We start from the raw sequence: 26,258 nt of genomic DNA on the forward strand, positions 1-26,258 counted from the left end.
GGAGAGCCACACTAAGTCGCCAGGAGCAAAGATCGGAGCGGGACGCCGGTGTGTATCAGCCGAAACCCTCATTCTCTCCTTGGAGGCCCGGATGGCATCCTGTGTGCGGTCCCAGATGTCACGTGCCTCCACCGCCCAGTCTGCCACCCTAGAATCGGTGGATGACACGGGCATGGGCACAGGGACACGCGGATGCTGACCGTAATTAAGGAGAAAAGGAGTCTGACCAGTGGAATCGGCTACGGCGTTGTTCAAGGCAAATTCCGCCCAAGGTAGCAAAGATGCCCAGTCATCTTGCCTAGCAGAGACGAAATGTCGCAAATATGTCACCAGAGTCTGGTTGGTTCTCTCCACCAACCCATTCGTCTCGGGATGGTATGCAGAGGAGAGGTTCAACTCTATGCTGAGTAAACGGCAGAGCTCTCTCCAAAACCGAGACGCGAACTGGGGACCCCGATCGTTGACAATTTTATCAGGCATACCATGTAAACGGAAAATGTGCTTAATGAACAACACCGCCAAGGCCCGTGCAGAAGGTAACCGTGGAAGCGGCACCAAATGCACCATTTTAGAGAAATGGTCGGTGACAACCCAAATAACGGAGCAGCCACGTGACTTGGGTAAGCCCACCACAAAGTCCATCCCGACCATCTCCCAGGGCCTGTCTGCCACCGGTAGAGGGTAAAGCAACCCAGCAGGCCATTGCCGAGGAGACCGATTCTGGGCGCAAGAAACGCATGCCTGAATATAGTCCCTGACATCTCGGGCCATATGCGGCCACCAGTATGTTCTCGCCAGAAGCTCAGATGTCCTCTTGGTCCCAAAATGCCCACCTACTCTGGAGGAATGAGCCCAAGAGAGAACCTCCGGTCGCAAATTTGCTGGCACGAAAGTCTTGCCTGGGGGCACAGACTCTAGCGAAACCGGAGCTACAGTTCTCAGGCTCTCAGAAGGGACAATAAGCCGAGGCTCCTCCTCCTCCTCCTCAAACGACACTACGGAGCGGGAGAGAGCGTCGGCACGAACGTTCTTCTCCCCGGAGAGAAAATGGAGGGTAAAATGGAACCGGGAGAAGAATAGGGACCATCTAGCCTGGCGAGAATTCAGCCGCTGGGCCGTCTGTATATACACCAAGTTCTTGTGGTCAGTGAAGACTTGGAAGGGAAAGCGAGCTCCCTCCAAGAGGTGTCTCCACTCTGAAAAAGCCAACTTCATGGCTAGCAACTCCCTGTCCCTGATGGAATAATTCCTCTCCGCTGGTGTGAAGGTCTTGGAGAAGAAGAAGCAAGGATGCTTCCAACCTTGAGCATCCTTTTGGAAAAGGACTGCTCCAGCACCAACGGATGAGGCATCCACCTCCAAGATAAATGGTTTATCTACATCGGGGCAATGTAGGATGGGAGCGCTAGCGAAGTGTGACTTAATCGAGAGAAAGGCTTTGGAGACCTCCTCTGACCACAACTTGGGATTTGCTCCCTTCTTGGTGAGGGCAACCAAGGGAGCTACCAAAGTTGAGAAGTGTGGAATGAACTGGCGATAATAATTAATGAACCCCATAAAGCGCTGCACCGCTTTAAGAGAATGGGGTTCCTGCCAGTCCATTACAGCCTGTAGCTTGGCAGGATCCATAGCCAAACCCTGAGCAGAGATGATATAACCAAGGAAAGGCAAGGACTCCTGCTCAAACACACACTTCTCCAACTTGGCGTAGAGGGAGTTTGCCCGTAAGAGGTCGAAGACTTTGCGAACATCTCTCCGATGGGAGTCAATATCTGGAGAGTAGATGAGGATATCATCCAGATAGACTACGACTGAGGTGGTGAGCATATCTCGGAAGATGTCGTTCACAAAGTCTTGGAAAACGGCTGGGGCATTACAGAGCCCGAAGGGCATCACCAGATATTCATAGTGCCCATCCCTGGTGTTAAAAGCCGTCTTCCATTCATCCCCCTCACGGATGCGAATCAGGTTGTAAGCACCCCGCAGATCTAACTTTGTAAATACCCTTGCTCTCCGTAGCCTATCAAAAAGCTCAGATATCAGGGGTAATGGGTACTTGTTCTTAACGGTGATGGCGTTAAGACCCCTGTAGTCTATGCATGGACGTAAGTCTCCAGTCTTCTTCTGTACGAAGAAGAAACCAGCCCCTGCCGGTGACACTGACTTCCTAATGAATCCTCTTGCCAGATTCTCTTGGATGTACTGAGACATTGCCTCCGTCTCCGGGAGAGATAACGGATAGACTCGACCCCGGGGAGGCTCAGCACCAGGCAAGAGGTCAATAGGACAGTCATAGGGGCGGTGAGGAGGAAGGGTCTCCGCAACCCTTTTGGAGAACACGTCTGCATAGGGCCAATACTGCTTGGGGAGAGAAGAAAGATCTGCGGGTACCTGTGTAGTAGCAACCTGAACGCACTCCCTCAGACATCTACCCTCGCAGGATTTACTCCATCCCAAAATTCTCCCTGAGGACCACTCAATATGAGGAGAATGGTAGCGAAGCCATGGTATCCCCAACAGGACCTCATCAATTCCCTCAGGAATGACTAATAGGGAGATTATCTCCTGATGTGATGGAGACACAGAAAGCGTGAAAGGAATGGTTTGGTGGGTAATCTGTGAGGGTAGTGTCGACCCATTTACCACTCGAACGGTTACTGGCTTGGCGAGCATCACCAAGGGTATTGCGTGACGCTGGGCAAAAGCGGAAGACATAAAGTTACCCTCTGCCCCAGAATCCACGCATAGCTCGACCATAAGAGTGGATGGGCCTATGGTAATTGTCCCCTTGAAGGACAACTTTGAAGCAAACGTCACCGTGTCTAGTGTACCTCCTCCAACTGCCACTAGACGCTGACGTTTCCCCGACCGCTGAGGACCCTTGGAGGCAAGATGTCCTGACTGCCGGCAATCATGATGAACCTTATGTGCACGGGCGGACTGAGACTTGGATCCCGCTCGAGTCACCTCTAAGGCCTCATGTGACTCGGACGCCTGGACTGGAGATTCCAAAGGTTTGGCGAAGGTGGGAGCCAGCCGAAACCTCTGCCTACACTGGACTCGCTCCAACCTTCGCTCGTGAAAACGAAGGTCTATGCGAGTGGATACGGCTATGAGCTCCTCCAGTGTAGCGGGAATCTCCCTAGTGGCCAAAGCGTCCTTCACATGGTCAGCCAGCCCCCTCCAAAATACGGGAATGAGGGTTTTATCTGGCCATTCCAACTCAGACGCTAATGTCCGGAAGTGAACAGCAAAATGGCTGACCATGGTTGAACCCTGAGTCAAAGCCAGCAGTTGGAGCGCTGTATCATGTGTGACCTGAGGTCCTAAAAAGACCTGTTTCAGAGTGTCCAGAAACAGAGGAACACTCCGCACCACATGATCGTTGCGCTCCCACAGCGGCGTAGCCCACTCCAACGCTCTGTCCGACAAGAGAGAGATTATGAATCCCACCTTTGCCCGCTCAGTAGGGAAACGTGCAGCCAGGAGCTCGAGGTGTATACCACATTGGCTCACGAAACCCCTACAGGACTTACTGTCCCCAGAGTATCTCTCAGGCAAAGGAAGGTGAGATAGGGTCGGAACAGAGGTGGCAGTGGGTAAAGCTGCTGCAGCCACGCTAGCAGCCTGAACAGCTATTGCGGTAACATCCACCGCCGAGGTTGCACGCTCAAGAGACGCCAACCAGCCCTCCAGCAGCTGGATGTACCCCTGCAATCGCTGTTTATCCACCATTACTTAGCCAGATCCTGGCGCTAGTATACTGTTAGGGTTGGCGGAACGCACCAAATATATTATTTATTGAATGGAATTGGTGCGTTCGCAACCCGGGATCCCCCGTGCAGGAAAGTACCTGCTGCTAAATAATGGCGACTCTATATGGCGGTATATACCAACTCTGTTAGCTTCACAGAGTAACCGTGAGAGGAAAGCTCTGTGCCCTGTTAGACTTTCACAGAGGCACAGGCCAACTACCCAGATGTGAGCAGTGAGTGGTCATGCATGCATACAAAACTCCTCGCCGGAGATGCCAGCATTCTAGGGGCTTATTTCAGCCGGGTCCCTGAACACACTTAAACACAATCTCCTCGCCGGAGGTGCCAGCATTCTAGGGGCTTATTTCAGCCGGGTCCCTGAACACATTCAAACGCATGACCACATTGGCGCAAAGCATATAACATAAGACGATACTAGCGCATGGCCGTGCGGCCATGCGAGCCTTAAATAGCTGCAGCACATATAGGACCTGTGAAAGAAGGACCAATGGAATTGCTGCAGCACCTGAGCACGTGACCCCAGACCTCCACTGAGAGATCCTGCCCTGGGCATGCTCAGTGTGCAAAGCAGAACTAGTCCTAGTACCTGCAGGACCTTCCATGAGAAGGACCAATGGGAGTCGCTGCAGTACCTGAGCATGTGACCCTAGACCTCCACTGAGAGATCTTGCCCTGGGCATGCTCAGTGTGTGTAAATAAGGACTTAGTCCCAGAGAAGCCTGCTCGCCGCAGATCAGTGCAGGGTACAATAGGAGAGCCAGAAAAGGCAGTAGTAACCCTATGCACAGAATCAGCCTCAGCGAGACGCTGGGAGCGACGTCTCCGCTGAGCAGACCCCACTGCGGCCGATGCAGAATGGGAGACCGCAGCAGACACGGATCGAGATTCCCCCTATGCAGCAGAGGAAACTCGACTCCTAACACACGGTATGCCAGACAAAATTGTTAGTGACCGGGGTCCCCAGTTTGCGTCTCGATTCTGGAGAGAGCTTTGTCGTCTACTCAGTATTGAGTTGAATCTCTCTTCGGCATATCATCCCGAGACGAATGGGTTGGTAGAGAGGGCCAACCAGACCTTGGTCACATATTTACGACATTTTGCTTCTGCCAGGCAGGATGACTGGGCATCCTTGCTACCGTGGGCAGAGTTTGCACTTAACAATGCCGTAGCCGACTCCCCCGGTCAGACTCCATTCCTCCTAAATTACGGCCAGCATCCGCGTGTTCCTGTGCCCATGCCTGTGTCTTCTGCTGACTCCAGGGTGGCAGACTGGGCTGTGGAGGCACGGGACATTTGGGACCGCACGCAGGATGCCATTCGGGCCTCCAAGGAGAGAATGAGGTCCTCCGCCGATGTTCATTGGCGCCCCGCTCCGACCTTTGCTCCTGGCGACTTGGTGTGGCTCTCCGCCCGTAACATCAGGCTGCGAGTTGAGTCCACTAAGTTTGCTCTTCGCTACTTGGGTCCCTTCAAGGTTCTCGAACAGGTTAATCCTGTGGTCTACCGTTTGGCTCTTCCTCCACGCTTGGATATCACCGACACCTTTCATGTGTCCCTCTTGAAACCCGTATACATGTTTTCCGAGTCATCTGCCGGGACATCGGGTTCGTCTACGGACGATTACGAGGTGAACGCTATTTTGGGGTGCAAGGTGGTACGCGGCAAAAAGTTCTATCTGGTGGATTGGAAGGGTTATGGCCCAGAGGACAGGTCATGGGAGCCTGCTGAAAACATTCGGGCACCACAGCTCATTGCTGCCTTCGAGCGTAGCGAGGCCCAAGGAGGGGGGGGTCATAGGAGGGGGGGTAATGTTAGGTCTCGAGTTCCCGCTTCTGCACAGGGGGAATCTCGAGCCATCTCCGCTGCGGTCTCCCATTCTTATCCAGCCGCAGTGGAGTCTGCTCAGCAGGGACGTCGGTCCCAGCGTCTTGCTCAGTCTCACTCTGTACAGAGAGTTACTGCTGCTTCTTCAGCTTCTGCCATTAAAGCCAGTGCTGGTCAGCAGCGAGCGGACTTCTCTGGGACTAAGTCCTTGTCTGCACACACTGAGCATGCCCAGGGCAAGATCTCCCGTTGGAGATCGAGGGTCATGTGCTCAGGCCCTGCAGCACATTCCATTGGTCCTCTTGGCAGGTCTTGGAAGGGCAAAGTTTCTGTGGCCACTTCCTGTGCTGCAACTATATAAACTGCGCATGACCGCACGGCCATGCGCTAGTGTACATTTGCTTACGTGTGTTTGTTGTGAGTGCAAGTCGTCCTTGGATACCCCTTCCCTATTGAATGTCTGTTCGCGGAAGGTGTATGGTTGCTATCTAGCGCCCGACTTATCCTACAGCACGAATCACACATTGCAGCGTCCAGTTGCTGTGACCGCCAGTACGGCGCCGTGCACTTCCTCTGTGCTTTCCTTACCCAAGCCTGGGTGGTTAGTGGCGTTCGTCAGTGCGGCACCGCATGCACTCTTGTGCCCTAATATTGTTATTCAGCTTCCTTACACACCCAGTTGCGGTGTTGTGCCAGCAAGGGTCTAATCGGACTTCAATCCTAGTTGGGGTTGAGTTCGCTGACTACTTGCTCGCGCTCTATGTGCGGTACCGCGATCCTGTGACGCAACAGGATCACTTCCTTCACGCTGGGTGTAGTTTAACCCACGTGTGTATACTTATGAGTACCGCCATATAGTCCGTCATTACTTGGCAGCAGGTTCCATCTCTGCACGGTGGACCCCGGGCTGCGAACGCACCATACTCTATCTGTCTTAGTATTTGGTGCGTTCCGTTAGCCCTAACATTCATCTTCAACTTCAGGCATTTTAGATCATTTCACCTTCAACTTGCTTAGCTTTTCACAATAACAGTAATTTTGACCAGGGGTGCCCAAACCTTACATGCCACTGTATACTTATGCCGATTGGTGGTCGCTTGTTTATCTGCTTACATAGACCAAAATTACTGATGTGCATGAGCGCTCTATACTATATTGCTAAGTGCATATTGGCTGCCATTATTCTTGGCAATGTGAGTCTCATTTACACAAGATGAAGCATTACTGAGAACGATGATCTTTTACGCTGGGGTGAACATCATTTCACCCAATGAACAAGCGTTTTGCTCATTCATCGGTTAATTGGCAGCCTGCTTACACAACTAGACAATTTTGAGATGAGTATTTTAAGCAATGCTCATTCACGATTATGTTGTAAAGTAAATGCAACTTTACTCTCCAATGCCTATTGGGAACACATGCACATTGGGCCAAAGCAAGAGTATTTATATACCCACGGTTGAGTGGTATATAACAGCAAGTTTAAAAGGGGCAATTAGTTTTTAATAAGCCTATGCTTACTTTAGGGGAAGAAGATCTGGGCTCAAAGACTCTGGAGGTTCGGAGAGAAAGCCGGAAGGGGAGAAGATGGAAGCCAATAAATCCTGAGTCACAGAAACTTCCGCTGCACCAGGTATGAGGTTTTAAACTTCACTTTCCTGTTTGTTTGATGAAAGGTGATAGCCTCTGGTTTCTTTAATTTACATTATGCTTTATTAATGTACACAAGAGTGCAACAAAATATTATGAATATTGTGATTTATTACATTTTTTTTTAAACAATTAAACATTGCCCACCATGAACCTTGCCTGGTACAGGTCTCCTGTTAAACTCATTTGGAACTTAGTGTTGTAACCAACAAATCAACAAATAGAATTTCTGACCTATAAAGGTTCAGGAGGGATTTAGCTTCAATGGTGCCCTGTTTTGTAGCTTTTGTTGACTTCCTCTCCAATATGGTACTGTCATACAGTGTGCAAAAAACATACAGTGTCTGCGTGTCAGTGTCATATAGTATAATGTCCAAATAATAGTACAATACATCAGCCAAATAACACCTCAACTCAGCTGTCTAAATAACAATGCCACTTGCCCCCAACTTAAATATATATATATAAAAAAAATATAATGTACAAACTATGGTAGCAATGCCACACAATACCTAGCCCCATCCTCTCAAGGCTAATTTTTCCAAGAATCATAAGACAAGAAAAGCTGTAGTTTTGAAGGACATAATTAATTGAAACATAAGATGTACTGAAAATTAGAAAACAATACAAATTTGGGTAAAATGGATAAAGAAACCACAATTCTGCATTTATTTTAGTTTTCTATTTTATGGTGCTCAGTGTGCTGTAAAAAATGACCTAGCAAAATAATTCTTTGGGCAAGGCTTAAATGCTGTTATCAGAGGCTGACAGCGGCATGAAAGTGGATAAAAAACTAGCTGTTACAGGCAGGTGCCGACTGTACTGTGCAGGCTCAGCTCCTAAGCCTGCTTACCAGCACCTGTACATTACATGTTGAGAAGGGGTTAAGTCAAAGCCACCATATAACTTTAATCCCAACATGCAGTAACCTTAGACCAGCTTTAGGTCAGAAACCTTGACAGCCAGATGTAGTTGTTAATAAGGTCTAGTACAGTGTTTCCCAACCATGATTTAAGGGAGCCCTTTAGTCTCTTGATTTCTGGTCAAAGGTTCCCTGGAACCTGAATGCTCACTATGGCACTTCTTCAATCAATGATGTCCAAACAATTATAAAACAGATACTTGTGGTTATGCTTTAACTTGTGTTTTTTATAGTAGTTCCAAAAATACCTTTTTGTACTGTTTCGGTCCCAAGAATCATACCTTCATCAGACAATCAGATGATTGGGGATAGAAGAAGTGGATAGCGCTGAGGAAAGACAAGTGTACTGTTGAGGTTAAATGGATTGTCTCCAGTTTTGAAATGGTAAAAAGTGCAAAGTGCTTGTAAATACAAATATGCAAATTGCCTCTTCTGCGAAAAAGAAGACTTAACTCTATAGCGCCACCTGTTGGAAGTAGCGATCCTACAAGTCACAATCAACCCTTTAACGAGTCGTGCAATATGACTTAGGATAAAAGCCAAATCAGTATCTCAATTCGCAGACACGGTGTTTCGAGCTGTTGCGTCAGTGCGAAGCATGAGAACTGATTTGGCTAGGTGAGAGGCTCTGGACTGGGGTGTAAGGCGTAGCGTTTCTCCTTATGGAGAGTGACATACCAGCTGGCTTGTCAAGGTAAGGAGGCCTATTCGCCGTGCAATGCTCCTCTGGGAAATATAATATGCAAATTGCCTCTTCTGCGAAAAAGAGGACTTTGTAGGATCGCTACTTCCAACAGGTGGCGCTATAGAGTTAAGTCCTCTTTTTCGCAGAAGAGGCAATTTGCATATTTAATTTCCCAGAGGAGCATTGCACGGCGAATAAGCCTCCTTACCTTGACAAGCCAGCTGGTATGTCACTCTCCATAAGGAGAAACGATACCCCTGAGACCCCTGTAAATACAAATAATTTTGAAATTTACTTCTTATAAAAAATCATCAAGAATGGAGGGATTTTTAATTATATTGTGTACAGTTCATTGCGGAGGTAAAGTTCATGGTCGACTCTGCAGTCTCAGAATAGGTGGTTACCTAGATAAGGAGTGCAGAACTAGGAGGCCCTACTTTAGAGCCTTCTCACATATGAAGCTGGTTGATCACTGGATATGGACTACTTCGGTCCACCTGTACTTCTCCCATGTTGCAGGAGCAAAGCAGCCTCTACTACCAGCATGGGAAAGAGCGCGAAATTTGGACCTATTACACAACCATGCTACTTGGTCCGAACTGTCAATGATCAGGAAGCTTTTGAAGAAAGAACAAGGTTCCCACATGGTAACAAGGTCTAGAACTTTCTTCGATTTCCAAAAAAAAAATGCACGTGCAATATATTAGATATGAGAACATCTGTGAATTTGCAGCTGGTGCACTAGACGATTCCAAAGCATCAAAAACTTATGAGTGCTGCTCTCTGCTCTTGTTCCCTAGAAAGTTTGCATAATTTATTTTTATTGAGCAACTTCAACGAGGTTCCAGTGGGAAAAGTAGAATGTATACTTATTTTATTTGTTCACTGTAAGACAGTCTGGTATTGGGGTCTACTTCCTACAAGATGTGATCGGGTGGATCAGAAAGTAACAATGCCAGAAAAAATGAAAGATTTAGGTTGGGATTCCACTAGCTGTGGACAAAAGTGCTGAACCGTCACAGAGCTGGGGTGAGGAAAAGCTATTTTTGAGAGTGATTATCATGACATATCCTAAGGGGGCAAACCATTGCGATAGCTACATCAAACAGTATCTCAGCTGCATACAAATAGATCAGGTGCACTGTAGTGTGGGAGTGAGACAACAAATTAACGCTAGTGCATGGGCTGGCAGCACATCGCACAGCATGCCGAGCCTGATGTACAAGTTTACAGACGAAAATCAAATTATTTCAGCATTTTCTTTTTTTTCAGAACGCTATAACTAAAAGTGGAAAATAAAATCCTTTGAAGATAACTATGCTTTGAAGATAGTAGAGGGCTAGCCATGTCTTCTAAATACTGCAGCAGTGACTCAGAGCTCAAGTCCTAGTTCTGATTTCAGTTAATTGGGCAACACAGAGAGAAGATCAATTAAGATAGTCACTTTAGCTGAATATTTTTTGGCAGGATAAATCTGGGACATTTATTTTTACATGTGGATTTTGATAAATAGTCCATTTACACTTGATCAGGTTCTGGGTGCCCTTAATCCACTGCACTTGCGATCTCCTGAGAGTTAAGTTCAACGCTTGTAAAATCTGTTTGATGAAAACCTCAGCATAGGGAACCAATGCAATAATTACAAGCACCCTTTATAAAAGGAGTGGAGGTCATGGATTGGTAAATTTTTAAGTAGTGTTACTCATTACCATCAATTAACATTATGTGCAGTCTCCTGGCTGCAACCGTCTAGGGTTTAATAACATGCACGGACTTACCATACACTTTGCTTCACGCTTGATACGTCTGTATTTCCTGGAGGTGTACAGACCCCAGTGGAATTATTACACTGACTTGTACGATGTAGGCGGTAATGACCTGATTACAGCAAGAAGAGAATTTTGTGTCATTGAAGATTTATGACTCTCGTTGATTCTAATCATGTCCCATAGTACCTTTTTTTCTTAGAAAGAAACCCAACCATGAGAAAACAGCTGGGGATCCCTGTCAAGGATCACCATAACCTGGTATTAAAGACAGGGGGTTGTGATCCAATCATTGTGTATTGTACCAAGCAAAATGTAGGAAGGACTAGGAAGAAATCTGAAGATACACTGTATGTCCATAGACGGTGTAGAGTTTACTCTATCCAACACCGCACCATTAAGTCACTTAGGACCCACATCATTTATTGCATGCCTGACTATTCTATGACCAGAGCTATCAGAATTTTTACTTGATCCTGTAGATCAAATCTTGATGTTAAGGCTTGGCATTAGCTTCCAGTTTGAACGATAAAAATTGGGAGCACAAAGATTTTATCCTTCAATAACCTTTTTTTCTGTAATACTCAATTATTAGATTATTTAGTCATTGGTGGACAAGAGTTGAAGGCTATTAAATACAGTGCTACACTCAAAAAGTGTCCAAGAATTTACTAAAATTTAGGCAATTTTTTGGGACTACCATTAAGCATATTTCATAAAAATGAAATCCTTAAGTGTGCATTAATTTATGCCTACCTTAGTCTTTAAGGAGTTTTCCCAAAGTACATTTCAATCAATAGATTTTGGGACAGTAATAATCTACACAATTTGATGTGTTTAAAATAAATGTTCCTTTGCTGAGAAAATCTTATAAATGTGCCCCTGCTGTGTACTGTGAGCTCCAGATTTCAGTTGGTGCTCCTTCACATTCCTCTCTGCCGTGTGCCTAAACAGTAGTTTTCCACCGCATGTGGGATATTGGTGTACTCAGAAGAAATAGCACAACAAATTGTACAGTCCATTTTCCCCTGTTACCCTTGTGAAAATGATAAATTTGGGGCAAAGGCAACATTTTTGCGGGATAAATGGATTTTCCATTTTCACAACTTAACGTTATAATAAAATTTTGTGAAACATCTTTGGGTTCAAGTGCTTACCACACCTCTAGATAAACTCCTTGTGGGGTATGCTTTCCAAAATTGGGTCACTTGTGGAGGAATTCCTCTGTTTAGGCACATCAGGGGCTTTGCAAATGCGACATGGCATCCACAGTCTATTCCAGTCAATATTGCATTCCAAAAGTTAACTCATGCTCCTTTCCTTCTGAGGCCCTGCCGTGCGCCCAAACAGTAGTTTTCTGCAACATATGGTGTATCGGCATACTCAGAAGTAATTGCACAACATATTGTGTCATCTATTTTTCCCCGTTACCATTGTGAAAATTAAACATTTGGGGCAAAACCAACATTTTTGTGGCAAAGATGTATTTTTCATTTTCACAGCTCAACCTTATAAAATTCTGTGAAGCACCTGTGAGTTCAAGGTATTCACCACACCTCTAGATAAGTTCCTTGAGGGGTGTAGTTTACAAAATGGGGTCACATTTGGGAGTTTTCCACTGTTTAGGTACATCAGGGGCTCTCCAAATGCGACATGGCATCCACTCAAGCCAATTTTGTGTTCAAAAAGTCAAATGGTGAGCCTTCTCTTCCGAGCCCTGCCGTGCATCCAAACAGTACTTTTCCACCACATGAAGTATCTTCATACTGAAGAGAAATTGCACAACAAATTATACAATCCATTTATCTCCTGTCACCCTTGTGAACATGCAATATTTGGGGCTAAATCAACACTTTTATGGGAAAAGGTAACATTTCCATTTTTTCCTTCCACATTGCTTTAATTCCTGTGAAGCACCTGAAGGGTTAATAAGCTTCTTGAATGTGGTTTTGAGCACTTTGAGTGGTGCAGTTTTTAAAATGGTGTCACTTTTATTTTCTGTCATATACAGTAAGCCCCTCAAAGTCTCTTTGAATGTGATGTGGTCCTTAACAAAAATTGATTTTGTAAATGTTGTTTGAAAATTCAGACATTTCTGATCAACTTTTACCCCTGATAACTTCCTAACAAAAAAAAAATCAAGTTTAAAAAATGATGTTGATGTAAAGTATACTTGTCGGTAATGTATTTATTATCTGTTTTGTATGGTATAACTATCTAGTTAGAGGGCATAAAAAGTAAAAGTTTGAAAATTGCTACATTTTTGCCAAAATTCACAAATACAAAGAAAAGGCTGCACGGCACTCCTCTGGGGATGGGTGCACCAATAGGATTCCATTCCACAATATTATAAAGATAGATTCAGCTCTCCAAATTAGATGCAGGAAAAAGTGAACACTTTATTAGTACAGCAAAGAAGGGAAAGGGAATGGAAATCAGCTCACCACATCCAGAAGCACCTTGGTGTATCAGGTGGAGCCACGCGGAGTCTTCCCAGTCCAGGACATGGAAAGAAATCAAAGAAGAAGGAGGTCCCTCAGCGGCAAATATCCACTATATAAATTGATGATCTAGTTGGAATAAAAAATAGCCTTTTATTATCTCAGCATAAGAAATGTAAAAAGTGGCCACCTAGGAGGATGGCATGTATAGAAACCGACACGTTTCAGCGAAGTGCCTTAATCATAGTGTGGCTGAAACGTCAATTCCCTTATACAGTGGATGTACCTGTACTAGTAAAGTGTTCACTTTTTTCCTGCATCTAATTTGGAATGCCAAATCCAACAGATTGTTCCAATACCGGTGTGAATTAAGGCTATGTATGTGTCTTAACAATCAATTATTAAGGAACCGGGGGTTGCCCTACACTTGCTTGACAGTGACACTGCACCGTGTGGTACTTGTGATAGGCAAAACATTGGCTGCATTCACACAATCCTGTTTTTTAGACCCACAACACTTTTGCGGTGTTGTTTTGCACAACATTTTGCAGCAAAAAAAGTCATATGACCTCAATATGTGAATCCAGCCATCATTTTTGCAGAGGTTAAAAATATCAACTCATACCACTCCCTTTTGTCTGCGGTAAACCACACGCAATAGCAAAATGTACAGGTTTTGTTTTTTAGATCTGTCTGTACTTTCACTCCATCAGAAACACTTAAAACTGTCGGATTTAGGTACAAAGGGAAAACACAATGAAATGTTTCTCATTTGCAGCATCTTTACCTTGGGATATAAGGAAGGCATTACTATTGTCAAAGCATTTGTCTCTAACTCAAAGACAGACATAATTGTACTATGATTATTCTCAAGTATTTATCTAGGAAATGGAAGCAATGATCCTATAGAAGCTTCTTCCTGCTTCTGACAGGTGCACAGGTTTAAATTAATACGATAGAAGTTTCATATCTTAAAAAGAAAATTGATTTGTTTGAGAGATTTAGTCTCTTTCTATTCCCACAGAGTAAATACGAGTGCACACTGTATTATTGGAATATTGTGTAATCTTTTTTTTAAATGGGATTCAAAGAGCTTAGCTGTATTCTTCAATAGATTTAAAATTGATTGAACCCAGCTTTAATAATGTTTTATTTTGGATGCGTTTTCAGTTTCCCTTTCTGTCTCTTTATCTTTTAAAATATGAAATCGTAAAGAATTCCACTTTGTTAGAAAAAACAAAAGGTTGAAAACACAATACAACATCATTGTAATACAAGGAGTATATTGTTATAATTGTAAGACATTGTACAGCCCTAATGCAAATATTAAGATAGCGTTCATATTACACCTATTACTCTCTATCAAGTTACAGCAGGATGGAGGGTCCTTGATTGCTTTCCTTTTCTCAACTCTTGTAGGAGAGACAGACTTTTCGACTTTGTGCCATTTTCACAATTTTCTTGAAGGCAGGTTCACCTTTTACCGAAAAAATAAATAAATCACAGCTTAAAAATTGCATTCTTTCAGGAAATAGGTGTGGATTCTGCCTTTACAATAAATTGAGTGTAAATTTCAATTTGAGAAAATAGGAATCTGTGAAAGTAAAATCTGTATGTATGGTTTACTACATGTTGATGGAGTTGGAAAATTCTTACTCACCTACATTCATATGTTTGGTGCAGAATTCATTTTAATTTGCAATTTGTGATCGCACCCTAGTGTTGCCTGGAGAGAAGGGGAGCATGGTCCAATTCACACATCCAGCTGTGAACAGGGATGTGGCCAACCTAAGCTGACCTTATCTTGAACAACTAACATATGTGCACCTCAATCATTTAACACATGGGCTCCAAACCATGGAAATCCATCACGAATGGTTCTGTTCTATAGAGATCACTTTTTGGAATTTATCGTTTTATTAAAGCAGGATAGCTCTTATAATATAAAGCTTGGCTCAGATAACATAGCATCACAACATAACAATTGACCCACAGGTGTAACCTGTAGCTTATAGGCTCCATTGCAAAATCTCCAACAGGGCTCCCAACTATCATGGGTCTTTAATAGGTTTGGTCTTCTCATGAGGACCAAAGAGGACCAGGGCTGGGGTGCAACTACAGCCCATGCACCCATTATAGCTATGGATCTTTGAGATCCATTTCCTATACATTGACTTCTACCTATGTTGTTAAGCAACTTGTCCACAAATTCACCCACAGAGGTCAATACATTGTTTACTACCTCATACCTACAGATTTCCTATGATGTCCATGTGGAGGTTGTACTAATAGCAAACAAATCTTCAAGACCACGTTGGTCTCTTCAGTGGACATGACTACCAAGATAGCACATAGAGCAGTGGCTGTGAGTCGAACAGTTCAGGGAACCAACTGGGAAAGATAAGTAAGGAAGAAAAGACAGGAGCAGAATTAAGAATAAAACATCATGGTTACAAGAGCTAGTTGGTACCCCACTTGTCTTTTTATTAAACATGGTGGAAGAAGACATCTGATGCTAGACACATGATCATAAGGTAGCCCCTTAGGCTTAGTATTAAGAGCCAAGGAACCTTGATGAGAATTTCACAATGGTGATTATTTTGGTGGTTGTTGCGGATGGAATATTATCTGTGTGATGGGCATTACTATATAAACTATGTATGCATGCTGGATCTCAACTTGCCTTTCCTAATAGGAGATCCTTTGGTGACAGGTTATGGGCCGAACATTCATGTCAATGAGGTTGGGTGGAATAGCTGTTGAGCTGCTGATATGTAAGGAGTATTTCACGTACTATCTTATGTATCTGGACATTGAGTTATACCAACAAGCAACAGTATGTTAAATTATTTTAATTAGGGTTAATGGAAAAACCTGTATAGTACAGCATGCTATCTGATTAAAGATATCAAAATTATATTTTTATCAGATTTGCTGGTAATTTAAGCGCATGTGACTGAATTCCGCTAACTAATACCCCCTTGGCAGTGTTCCTATAGAAACTACATTAAACCTATGGTGTTTTTTAGCAAATAAGGAATGATAATGTGGAAAACATATCTGATCTCCTGGGTGTTTACATTTCTAAACTAAACTGTGAGTTAAAAGCCTGTAACTCCCTTCTCGGCCATGCAACGCTCTTGCATAATTGATATGCTTTACATCAGAGCCATATGAATTTCAGTAAAATGTTCATTTTATTCTTTGCACGGATATAGTGCCGCATCACCAAGTCTTAGTAACCACGGGCACTGCAATGCTGAGGAAAGCCTACTTCCCCCTGGATAGTTAGGAGCGTCATCTGCATCTGCATAGCACACACTATCTACTGGATCCTGAAGTATATAGTAGTAGTCCTTCTGCCACAACCTTCCTTCCTTGCTCAAGAAAATGTAAAACTCAAGTACAAGGTAATGGTCACATTAATATAATCAGTGCTGTGCTTGTGTTAGCCATGTGGCTTTACAGCTCCAAGTGCTCTACATATCACTTGCCCTTGGTATCCACATTAATACATTAATATGATTTCAGCTGTTCTTAAGTATCCAAATCTAAAAATATATACCCATATTTATATACATACATATATATATATATATATTTTCTAGGCTATATTTTTACATCCCTCAACATTGAAACTGCAATAGCTCTAGCGAAAAGTCATGGAACTATGAAAATCACAGGATGGACAGACGTGTTACTGATATACAAATGATGAAAAGATGGAAGCAATTTTTTTTTAAAGAATCTTGACTTATTCAGTATCGAGTAGAAGAGCCACACATAGAAAACTTGCAATTTGTTACCATCTTCTCAGTTAGCCATTAAAAAGTATCAACCACTGAGGACTCTCAATTCTAAATATTTTTCTACATAGAAATCCCTGCACTTACAAACCTTGGCATGCTATAAATAATGTTATTAATGCCTGTCTCAGGAATGTTCTGCCAATCTAAATACACTTGGGCACAGAAATCATCAAGATTCGCACCTGACATTGTCATGTTGAATAACATCTCTTGGGACACTTTGTAGAAATGGCTGTATCATTGGTCTTCATTCAAACATTATGCCATACTACACCATAATCCCGGGAGTAGGGCCAGTGTGATGTTCTTTTGTGAAGGACTCTTCATGGCTTTACCCACATGGTCTTCAGATTCGAAGAATTGAGCATAGTTATCTATTCCGTACTGCAATTGAGATTTAGCAGCACATGCCAGGTTCTAAGATGTCAGAGTCTACATAAACCATCAGAAGGCATTTTCACGACATTTGCCCATTTGCAAAATATTGAGCTACAGGTGTTTCACTGATCTCAAGCCACCTTTCTCAAAGGTTATCATGATATAGAGCAAGACTGCAATGGCAACTAAAATTGAGTTCCACTTTTGCCTTGGATGCAATGATAGTCATAGATTGGTCTGGAGACCACATGGACAGTGCCATGAAGAGACCTTCCCATGGGAACATGAACGTGTCCCAGGAGCCATTTTTCAACAAGACAACAAGAGGCCTCATGATGTTCATTATACTGTAAGTAGCCTACATGGCTTCAATGTGCTATTATTGCCTGCAGCATGTGCATATGTCTGCCATTAAAGGGAACCTACAATAAGGATGATCTGGAAAGACAACAGCGCAATAGGGTCTTAACCGGGTAAATAGATATGAAGACCCACAAGGATTCCAGCATGAACGGTGCTGGAAAAAAATGGGATAAATCCAATGCTGCATGGAAAGAGAAGACCATTGATGTATGGAGTCAGAGACCCTGATAGAATAAAATGAGGTTTACTTGTCAACGCGTTTTGAAGTTACAACCTTCTTCTTCGGAACAAACCACAATGACAAGTAAAAAACACATGCAGGTTTGAATAGACGGTACATGCCAATATGGGCGCAAGGGAACGGACCAATGGAGAGTCATAAGTCTTATCACTTGTCTGACTGAATAAAGCTTGTTAAGAAAATAATGGTGGATGAATATTTAATGGATTTGTATATGTGAATTAGAGCTCAATATATACTGTATCGATTCACATATTCTAATCCATTGACACAGTATATATTGATCCTTTTGCTATCAATATTATTGTTCATTATAGTGAACTTGTCGCGTGACCGCTATTAACCTGCAGATATGGGGTTAATCTACAGGCTGATAGCATCCTGAACCTTCCCGGTGCTCACACTTGGAGCCCCACTGTTAGGAGGAAATGAACTTTATTCCCCCCTCGACAGCGTTTCAGTCATGGGGGATGTGCCAGTGCGGGCTCCGTCACCTCAGTACATAGAGAGCAACAGATGTAACCTTATCCCCAGCATTGACTGACATCTTGCTCATCATTAGGGCCAGTTGTCAGTCAGAGTTGTCACAGAGCGGTGACTGAAGCCATGTTGGGGCCACCCATATGACTGGAAGGATGAATAAAGTTCATTCTCTCCTGGCAGCGGGGCGCTAAGTGCAGGCACTGCGCAGGTTCAGAATGCTATTTACCTGCAGACTAACCACATGTGTACAGGTTAAAAGCGTCTTTTCATGTGACAGATTCCCTTTAAGTACCTCTTGCATGTAATTAGTTGGCAATTGCAAAGTAACGGTGGATCTTGTTGATTCGTGCGCCTAAGTGCTTTCAGTTTGGCAAAATGTTCCTTAGACAACCATTAATAACCTCATTGATAGCAAGTGTGTATTTCTGCGTGTATCGCTCATACGCAATACTGAATAAATCGAGATATTTTGAAAATGTTGCTTCTATTCATTCATCACATGCATATCATTGACATATCTATGTATCATCACTTCGTTTTATGCTGTAATCAATAAGTATCTTTCATCTGCTGAACTAAGTTTCCTTGGCCGACAACTGCGCCTCCAGTCCTCAATAATGCTCATTTTTCTATGAGTCTTCAAAACAGTTTGAACAGCACATCTTGAAATCTAAGTTTGCTTTGAAATATTTGTGGAGACTCCTTGCTGATGCAGTATAACTACCTTGTGTCTTGTTGCTGTCCTCGGTCTTGCCGTGGTGTATGACCTGTGATGTTAAACTGTCTTCAGCAACCTCACCTTTGTAGTCGAGTTTGGCTGTTCCTCACCCAGTTTAAGCCTCTTAAACAACTATTTCTGGTAATAACTGTGTTTCAACCTACATATAGGTATAATGATCATTATCACTTGTTTGGTATAATTAGTTGCTGATACTCCTCACTACAAGGACGGACAGTGTCGGACTGGGGTAAATAGGGCCCACCAGTAACATTGACTTTGGGGGGCCCACTTTTTCACCTGCATACAAATATAACACTACCCTTGTTCATAAATTTACCTATATCTCTATCTACTATATAATTGCCTAGAATACTACTTCCTGCAATTTGTGCCAACTTCCGTGGCTTTGTCCGGAGCTAATGTCCGGAGCTAATGTCCGGAGCTAATGTCCGGAGATTAATTGCCTAGAATACTACTTCCTGCAATTTGTGCCAACTTCCGTGGCTTTGTCCGGAGCTAATGTCCGGAGCTAATGTCCGGAGCTAATGTGCGGAGATAATGTCCGGAGCTAATGTCCGGAGCTAATGTCCGGAGCTAATGTCCGGAGCTAATGTCCGGAGATAAGTGACCTCAACAGTGTCCAGTGTCTGATTGGTTGCTGCCTGCTGCGAGCGACCAATCAGAAACGTGCCGTACTGTGACACACTCCGCCCGCCATTTTGGTGTGATTTTTGAATTTTTACCTCACAGCAAGTTTCTACTGCGTGGAGGCGGGCCCAGTGACGTTGCTCTTCAAGCTCCTGCCGAATTTCGTCAAAAAAATGATAATACTATTTACCAAAACTATATATATTTAGTTGTGAAGTGGTTCAGTGACATTTTCACACCAATTTTGAACTTTTGTTTGGTGTTTTCTCCATATACTGCCTATTATTTTTGTTCTTTCTTACTATTATTTATTAATTGTATTATTCTTACATTTGAATAAATAAAGTATATATGGATTCTAGACTCCCGATTCTTTAGAATCGGGCTGCCATCTAGTATAATAATAAACTGGGTAGTTTGGTTAATGAATGATGAGATGCTGCTTTTTTTCTGTACAGAGTGAATCAAGTGAATTATGACAAGTACTGCCCATATTGTGAGGTTGGGGGCCCAGATCTGCACAGGGGCCCACCGGGGGATTCTCCTTTTCCCCTATGGGCCAGTCCGAGCTTGAGGACGGATATATCATTGGTGCAACTTGTGCGGTCACACAGGGGCGCGATAGGTAAGGGGGCCCATTTCTACCTCTAAAGCAGGTAGAATTGTGCATTATGACGTTATGATGATCTATTGGACTGTTCTTGCACAGGGACCCTCTTCTGTCTGTATCCACATGACTATATTCCTGCCAATTGTCTCACTAATACTATGTGTAAGTGTAGCTAGAAGAATTGATGCTGGTTTGAAGGCAAAGGGGGGTCACACCATATATTGATTTGACTTAGATTTGTCTTTTGTTCGTTCACTTTGTATTTTTTTAATTGATTAAAAAAACAACTAATACTTTTATTTTTAAAGGTATTCTTAGTTACTATGCAGCATTTTTTTCTACACTTGCCTAAATCTTTTGTACAGAATAGTAGTAAAAAAGATATATACCGTAGTTTTTTAAATTACTGAATGAACGAAATCAAAATGTCTGGTTTGCACCTTTGTAAAATACATTTATTGCCTATTTTCTGTTATATGTAAGTAATTAACAAGCAGTAGGCTAATTATTGATTATAAATTATGCTGGGTCCATAGTTTTATTCTTTTGATGTCTTTTACCCCTACTTGAAATGCAGAAAGATTCTTTAGGGCCTGTGTCCGATTGCTTTGTTGTACATTCCTATTCCCTGCAGACCTGGTTATTAACACAAGGACATTTACATAAATATAAAATACCTTATATACGCTCTGGGTATTCAAATGTTAAAAAAAAAGTTCTCTTTTATTTTTGCTTTTTTTTTTTTTAGCTGATGGAATGTCGTAGAGGTAAAAAAAGCCTTTCTATATTCCACTGATGTAAAAATAGCATCATGCAGCTAAATTGCCTAATTTATAGGCTTGTTGCTGCCTGCATTTCATTATGGTCCAGGGACAAGTTCAGATCAAGTCATTTGCACCAGCACATAGAGGACGTGAGCTGATGAAAGGATTGAGAATTTTCTGGAGGACTTGCTGTGCATCCAGAGATGTGTGTGCATCTGACACTCTTGCAGAAGGACCTCAGAGCCATTTTTTTTTTTTTATTAACACCTTTCCCTGGCTGCCTGTTTGGAATTTCAATTTCAATACATTTTCAAATTTGACGTGTCACTTTAAGTCAAAATACATTTGGGATGTTTCTACATATCCCAGTGATTCTTAAAGGGAACCTGTCACCCCCAAAATCGATGGTGAGGTAAGCTCACCGTCATCAGGGGCTTATCTACAGCATTCTGTAATGCTGTAGATAAGCCACTGATGTTACCTGAAAGAGGAGAAAAAGAGGTTAGATTATATTCACCCAGGAGCGGTCCTGCCCCGATGGGTGTCTCAGATCCGGTCCGGGGCCTTCCATCTTCATTCCATGATGTCCTCTTCTGGTCTTCACGCCACGGCTCTGGCTCCGGCGTACTTTGTCTCCCTGTTGAGGGCAGAGCAAAGTACTGCAGTGCGCAGGTGCGGGAAAGGTCAGAGAAGCCCGGCGCCTGCGCACTGCAGTACTTTGCTCTGCCCTCAACAGGGCAGACAAAATACGCCGGAGCCGGAGCCGCAGCATGAAGACCAGAAGAGGACGTCATGGAATGAAGATATGAGGCGCCGGAGCGGACCTGAGACACCCATTTGACCGGACCGCAGCGGGACCGCCCCTGGGTGAGTATAATCTAACCTCTTTTTCTCCTCTTTCTGGTTACATCGGCGGCTTATCTACAGCATTACAGAATGCTGTAGATAAACCCCTGATGACGGTGAGCTTACCTCACCATCGATTTTGAGGGTGACAGGTTCCCTTTAAATTGTTTTTTTTTCTTGACACATTATGCTTTGTTAGTTCTAAATTTGGGTCAAAATGTTTTGCGTTTATTTCTGCAAATATCTCAAAAATGTGCTGAATATTTTTTAAAGATTTACAATTTTTATGCTTAGTAATTTGATGCCCCTATAACTGATTGGCATGTCACATAAAATAGGTAATAAATAACTTTTCCCATATGTATACTTTATGTCGGCATCATTGGTCAAGCAACTTTTATTTAGAATGTTAGAATACTTGAAATTTTCATTTTTTTTCATGGAGGCTACATAAACTCATATTTTTAGTCACCTATTCAGTTTTAACCCCTTCATGACCCAGCCTATTTTGACCTTAAAGACCTTGCCGTTTTTTGCAATTCTGACCAGTGTCCCTTTATGAGGTAATAACTCAGGAACGCTTCAACGGATCCTAGCGGTTCTGAGATTGTTTTTTCGTGACATATTGGGCTTCATGTTAGTGGTAAATTTAGGTCAATAAATTCTGCGTTTATTTGTGATAAAAATGGAAATTTGGCGAAAATTTTGAAAATTTCGCAATTTTCACATTTTGAATTTTTATTCTGTTAAACCAGAGAGATATGTGACACAAAATAGTTAATAAATAACATTTCCCACATGTTTACTTTACATCAGCACAATTTTGGAAGGAAGTTATAAGGGTTAAAATTTGACCAGCGATTTGTCATTTTTACAACGAAATTTACAAAACCATTTTTTTTAGGGACCACCTCACATTTGAAGTCAGTTTGAGGGGTCTATATGGCTGAAAATACCCAAAAGTGACACCATTCTAAAAACTGCACCCCTCAAGGTACTCAAAACCACATTCAAGAAGTTTATTAACCCTTCAGGTGCTTCACAGCAGCAGAAGCAACATGGAAGGAAAAAATGAACATTTAACTTTTTAGTCACAAAAATTATTTTTAGCAACAATTTTTTTATTTTCCCAATGGTAAAAGGAGAAACTGAACCACGAAAGTTGTTGTGCAATTTGTCCTGAGTACGCTGATACCTCATATGTGGGGGTAAACCACTGTTTGGGCGCACGGCAGGGCTTGGAAGGGAAGGAGCGCCATTTGACTTTTTGAATCAAAAATTGTCTCCACCCTTTAGCGGACACCATGTCACGTTTGGAGAGCCCCCGTATGCCTAAAAATTGGAGCTCTCCCACAAGTGACCCCATTTTGGAAACTAGACGCCCCAAGGAACTTATCTAGTTGCATAGTGAGCACTTTGAACCCCCAGGTGCTTCACAAATTGATCCGTAAAAATGAAAAACTACTTTTTTTTCACAAAAAAATTCTTTTAGCCTCAATTTTTTCATTTTCACATGGGAAACAGGATAAAATGGATCCTAAAATTTGTTGGGCAATTTCTCCTGAGTACAACAATACCTCACATGGGGGGGTAAACCACTGTTTGGGCACATGGTAAGGCTCGGAAGGGAAGGAGCGCCATTTGACTTTTTGAATGAAAAATTATTTCCATCGTTAGCGGACACCATGTCGCGTTTGGAGAGCTCCTGTGTGCCTAAACATTGGCACTCCCCCACAAGTGACCCCATTTTGGAAACTAGACCCCCCAAGGAACTTATTTAGATGCCTAGTGAGCACTTTAAACCCTCAGGTGCTTCACAAATTGATCTGTAAAAATGAAAAAGTACTTTTTTTTCACAAAAAAATTCTTTTCGCCTCAATTTTTTCATTTTCACATGGGCAGTAGGATAAAATGGATCATAAAATTTGTTGGGCAATTTCTCCCGAGTACGCCGATACCTCATATGTGGGGGTAAACCACTGTTTGGGCACACGGCAGGGCTTGGAAGGGAAGGCGCGCCATTTGACTTTTTGAATGGAAAATTAGCTCCAATTGTTAGCGGACACCATGTCGCGTTTGGAGAGCCCCTGTGTGCCTATGCATTGGAGCTCCCCCACAAGTGACCCCATTTTGGAAACTAGACCCCCCAAGGAACTTATCTAGATGCATATTGAGCACTTTAAACCCCCAGGTGCTTCACAGAAGTTTATAACGCAGAGCCATGAAAATAAAAAATAATTTTTCTTTCCTCAAAAATGATTTTTTAGCCTGGAATTTCCTATTTTGCCAAGGATAATAGGAGAAATTGGACCCCAAATATTGTTGTCCAGTTTGTCCTGAGTACGCTGATACCCCATATGTGGGGGTAAACCACTGTTTGGGCGCACGGCAGGGCTCGGAAGGGATGGCACGCCATTTGGCTTTTTAAATGGAAAATTAGCTCCAATCATTAGCGGACACCATGTCACGTTTGGAGAGCCCCTGTGTGCCTAAACATTGGAGATCCCCCAGAAATGACCCGATTTGGAAACTAGACCCCCAAAGGAACTAATCTAGATGTGTGGTGAGGACTTTGAACCCCCAAGTGCTTCACAGAAGTTTATAACGCAGAGCCATGAAAAAAAAAAAAAATTATTTTCTCAAAAATGATATTTTAGCCTGCAATTTTTTATTTTACAAAGGGTAACAGGAGAAATTTGACCCCAAAAGTTGTTGTCCAGTTTCTCCTGAGTATGCTGATACCCCATATGTGGGGGTAAACCACTGTTTGGGCACATGCCGGGGCTCGGAAGTGAAGTAGTGACATTTTGAAATGCAGACTTTGATGGAATGCTCTGTGGGCGTCACGTTGCGTTTGCAGAGCCCCTGATGTGGCTTAACAGTAGAAACCCCCCACAAGTGACCCCATTTTGGAAACTAGACCCCGAAAGGAACTTATCTAGATGTGTGGTGAGCACTTTGAACCCCCAAGTGCTTCATAGAAGTTTATAATGCAGAGCCGTGAAAATAATAAATACGTTTTCTTTCCTCAAAAATAATTATTTAGCCCAGAATGTTTTAATTTTCCCAAGGGTAACAGGAGAAATTTGACCCCAATATTTGTTGTCCAGTTTCTCCTGAGTACGCTGATACCCCATATGTGGGGGTAAACTACTGTTTGGGCACATGCCGGGGCTCGGAATTGAAGTAGTAACGTTTTGAAATGCAGACTTTGATGGAATGCTCTGCGGGCGTCACGTTGCGTTTGCAGAGCCCCTGATGTGCCTAAACAGTAGAAACCCCCCACAAGTGACCCCATTTTGGAAACTAGACCCCGAAAGGAACTTATCTAGATGTGTGGTGAGCACTTTGAACCCCCAAGTGCTTCATAGAAGTTTATAATGCAGAGCCGTGAAAATAATAAATACGTTTTCTTTCCTCAAAAATAATTATTTAGCCCAGAATTTTTTATTTTCCCAAGGGTTACAGGAGAAATTGGACCCAAAAAGTTGTTGTCCAGTTTCTCCTGAGTACGCTGATACCCCATGTGTGGGGGTAAACCACTGTTTGGGCACACGTCGGGGCTCAGAAGGGAAGCAGTGACTTTTGAAATGCAGACTTTGATGGAATGGTCTGCGGGCGTCACATTGCGTTTGCAGAGCCCCTGGTGTGCCTAAACAGTAGAAACCCCCCACAAGTGACCCCATTTTAGAAACTAGACGCCCAAGGAACTTATCTAGATATGTGGTGAGCACTTTGAACCCCCAAGTGCTTCACAGACGTTTACAACGCAGAGCCGTGAAAATAAAAAATCATTTTTCTTTCCTCAAAAATGATGTTTTAGCAAGCATTTCTTTATTTTCACAAGGGTAACAGGAGAAATTGGACCCCAGTAATTGTTGCGCAGTTTGTCCTGAGTATGCTGGTACCCCATATGTGGGGGTAAACCACTGTTTGGGTGCACGTCGGGGCTCGGAAGTGAGGGAGCACCATTTGACTTTTTGAATACAAGATTGGCTGGAATCAATGGTGGCGCCATGTTGCGTTTGGAGACCCCCTGATGTGCCTAAACAGTGGAAACCCCTCAATTCTAACTCCAACACACCCCTAACCCTTATCCCAACTGTAGCCGTAACCCTAATCACAACCCTAACCCCAACACACCCGTAACCCCAACACACCCCTAACCCTAACCACAACCCTAATTCCAACCCAACCCTAGCCCTAAGGCTATGTGCCAACGTTGCGGATTCGTATGAGATTTTTCAGCACCACTTTTGAAAAATCCGCGGGTAAAAGGCTCTGCGTTTTACCTGCGGATTTACCGCGGATTTCCAGTGTTTTTTGTCCGG

At 43.2% G+C, this 26,258-nt stretch overlaps 1 protein-coding gene across 1 annotated transcript in view; it reads left to right on the top strand.

Annotated features, from left to right (window-relative positions):
• Positions 1 to 26,258, top strand: part of ARHGEF9 (Cdc42 guanine nucleotide exchange factor 9) — a 626,906-nt gene that overhangs the window by 175,438 nt on the left and 425,210 nt on the right. Inside the window, exon 5 of the mRNA XM_069747208.1 lies at positions 7,127 to 7,233. Coding sequence (XP_069603309.1) covers positions 7,127 to 7,233 — 107 coding nt within the window. The remainder of the gene's footprint in view (positions 1 to 7,126; positions 7,234 to 26,258) is intronic.

This window comes from Ranitomeya imitator, chromosome 2 (genome assembly GCF_032444005.1).
Source record: "Ranitomeya imitator isolate aRanImi1 chromosome 2, aRanImi1.pri, whole genome shotgun sequence".
Lineage (NCBI taxonomy): Eukaryota > Metazoa > Chordata > Amphibia > Anura > Dendrobatidae > Ranitomeya > Ranitomeya imitator.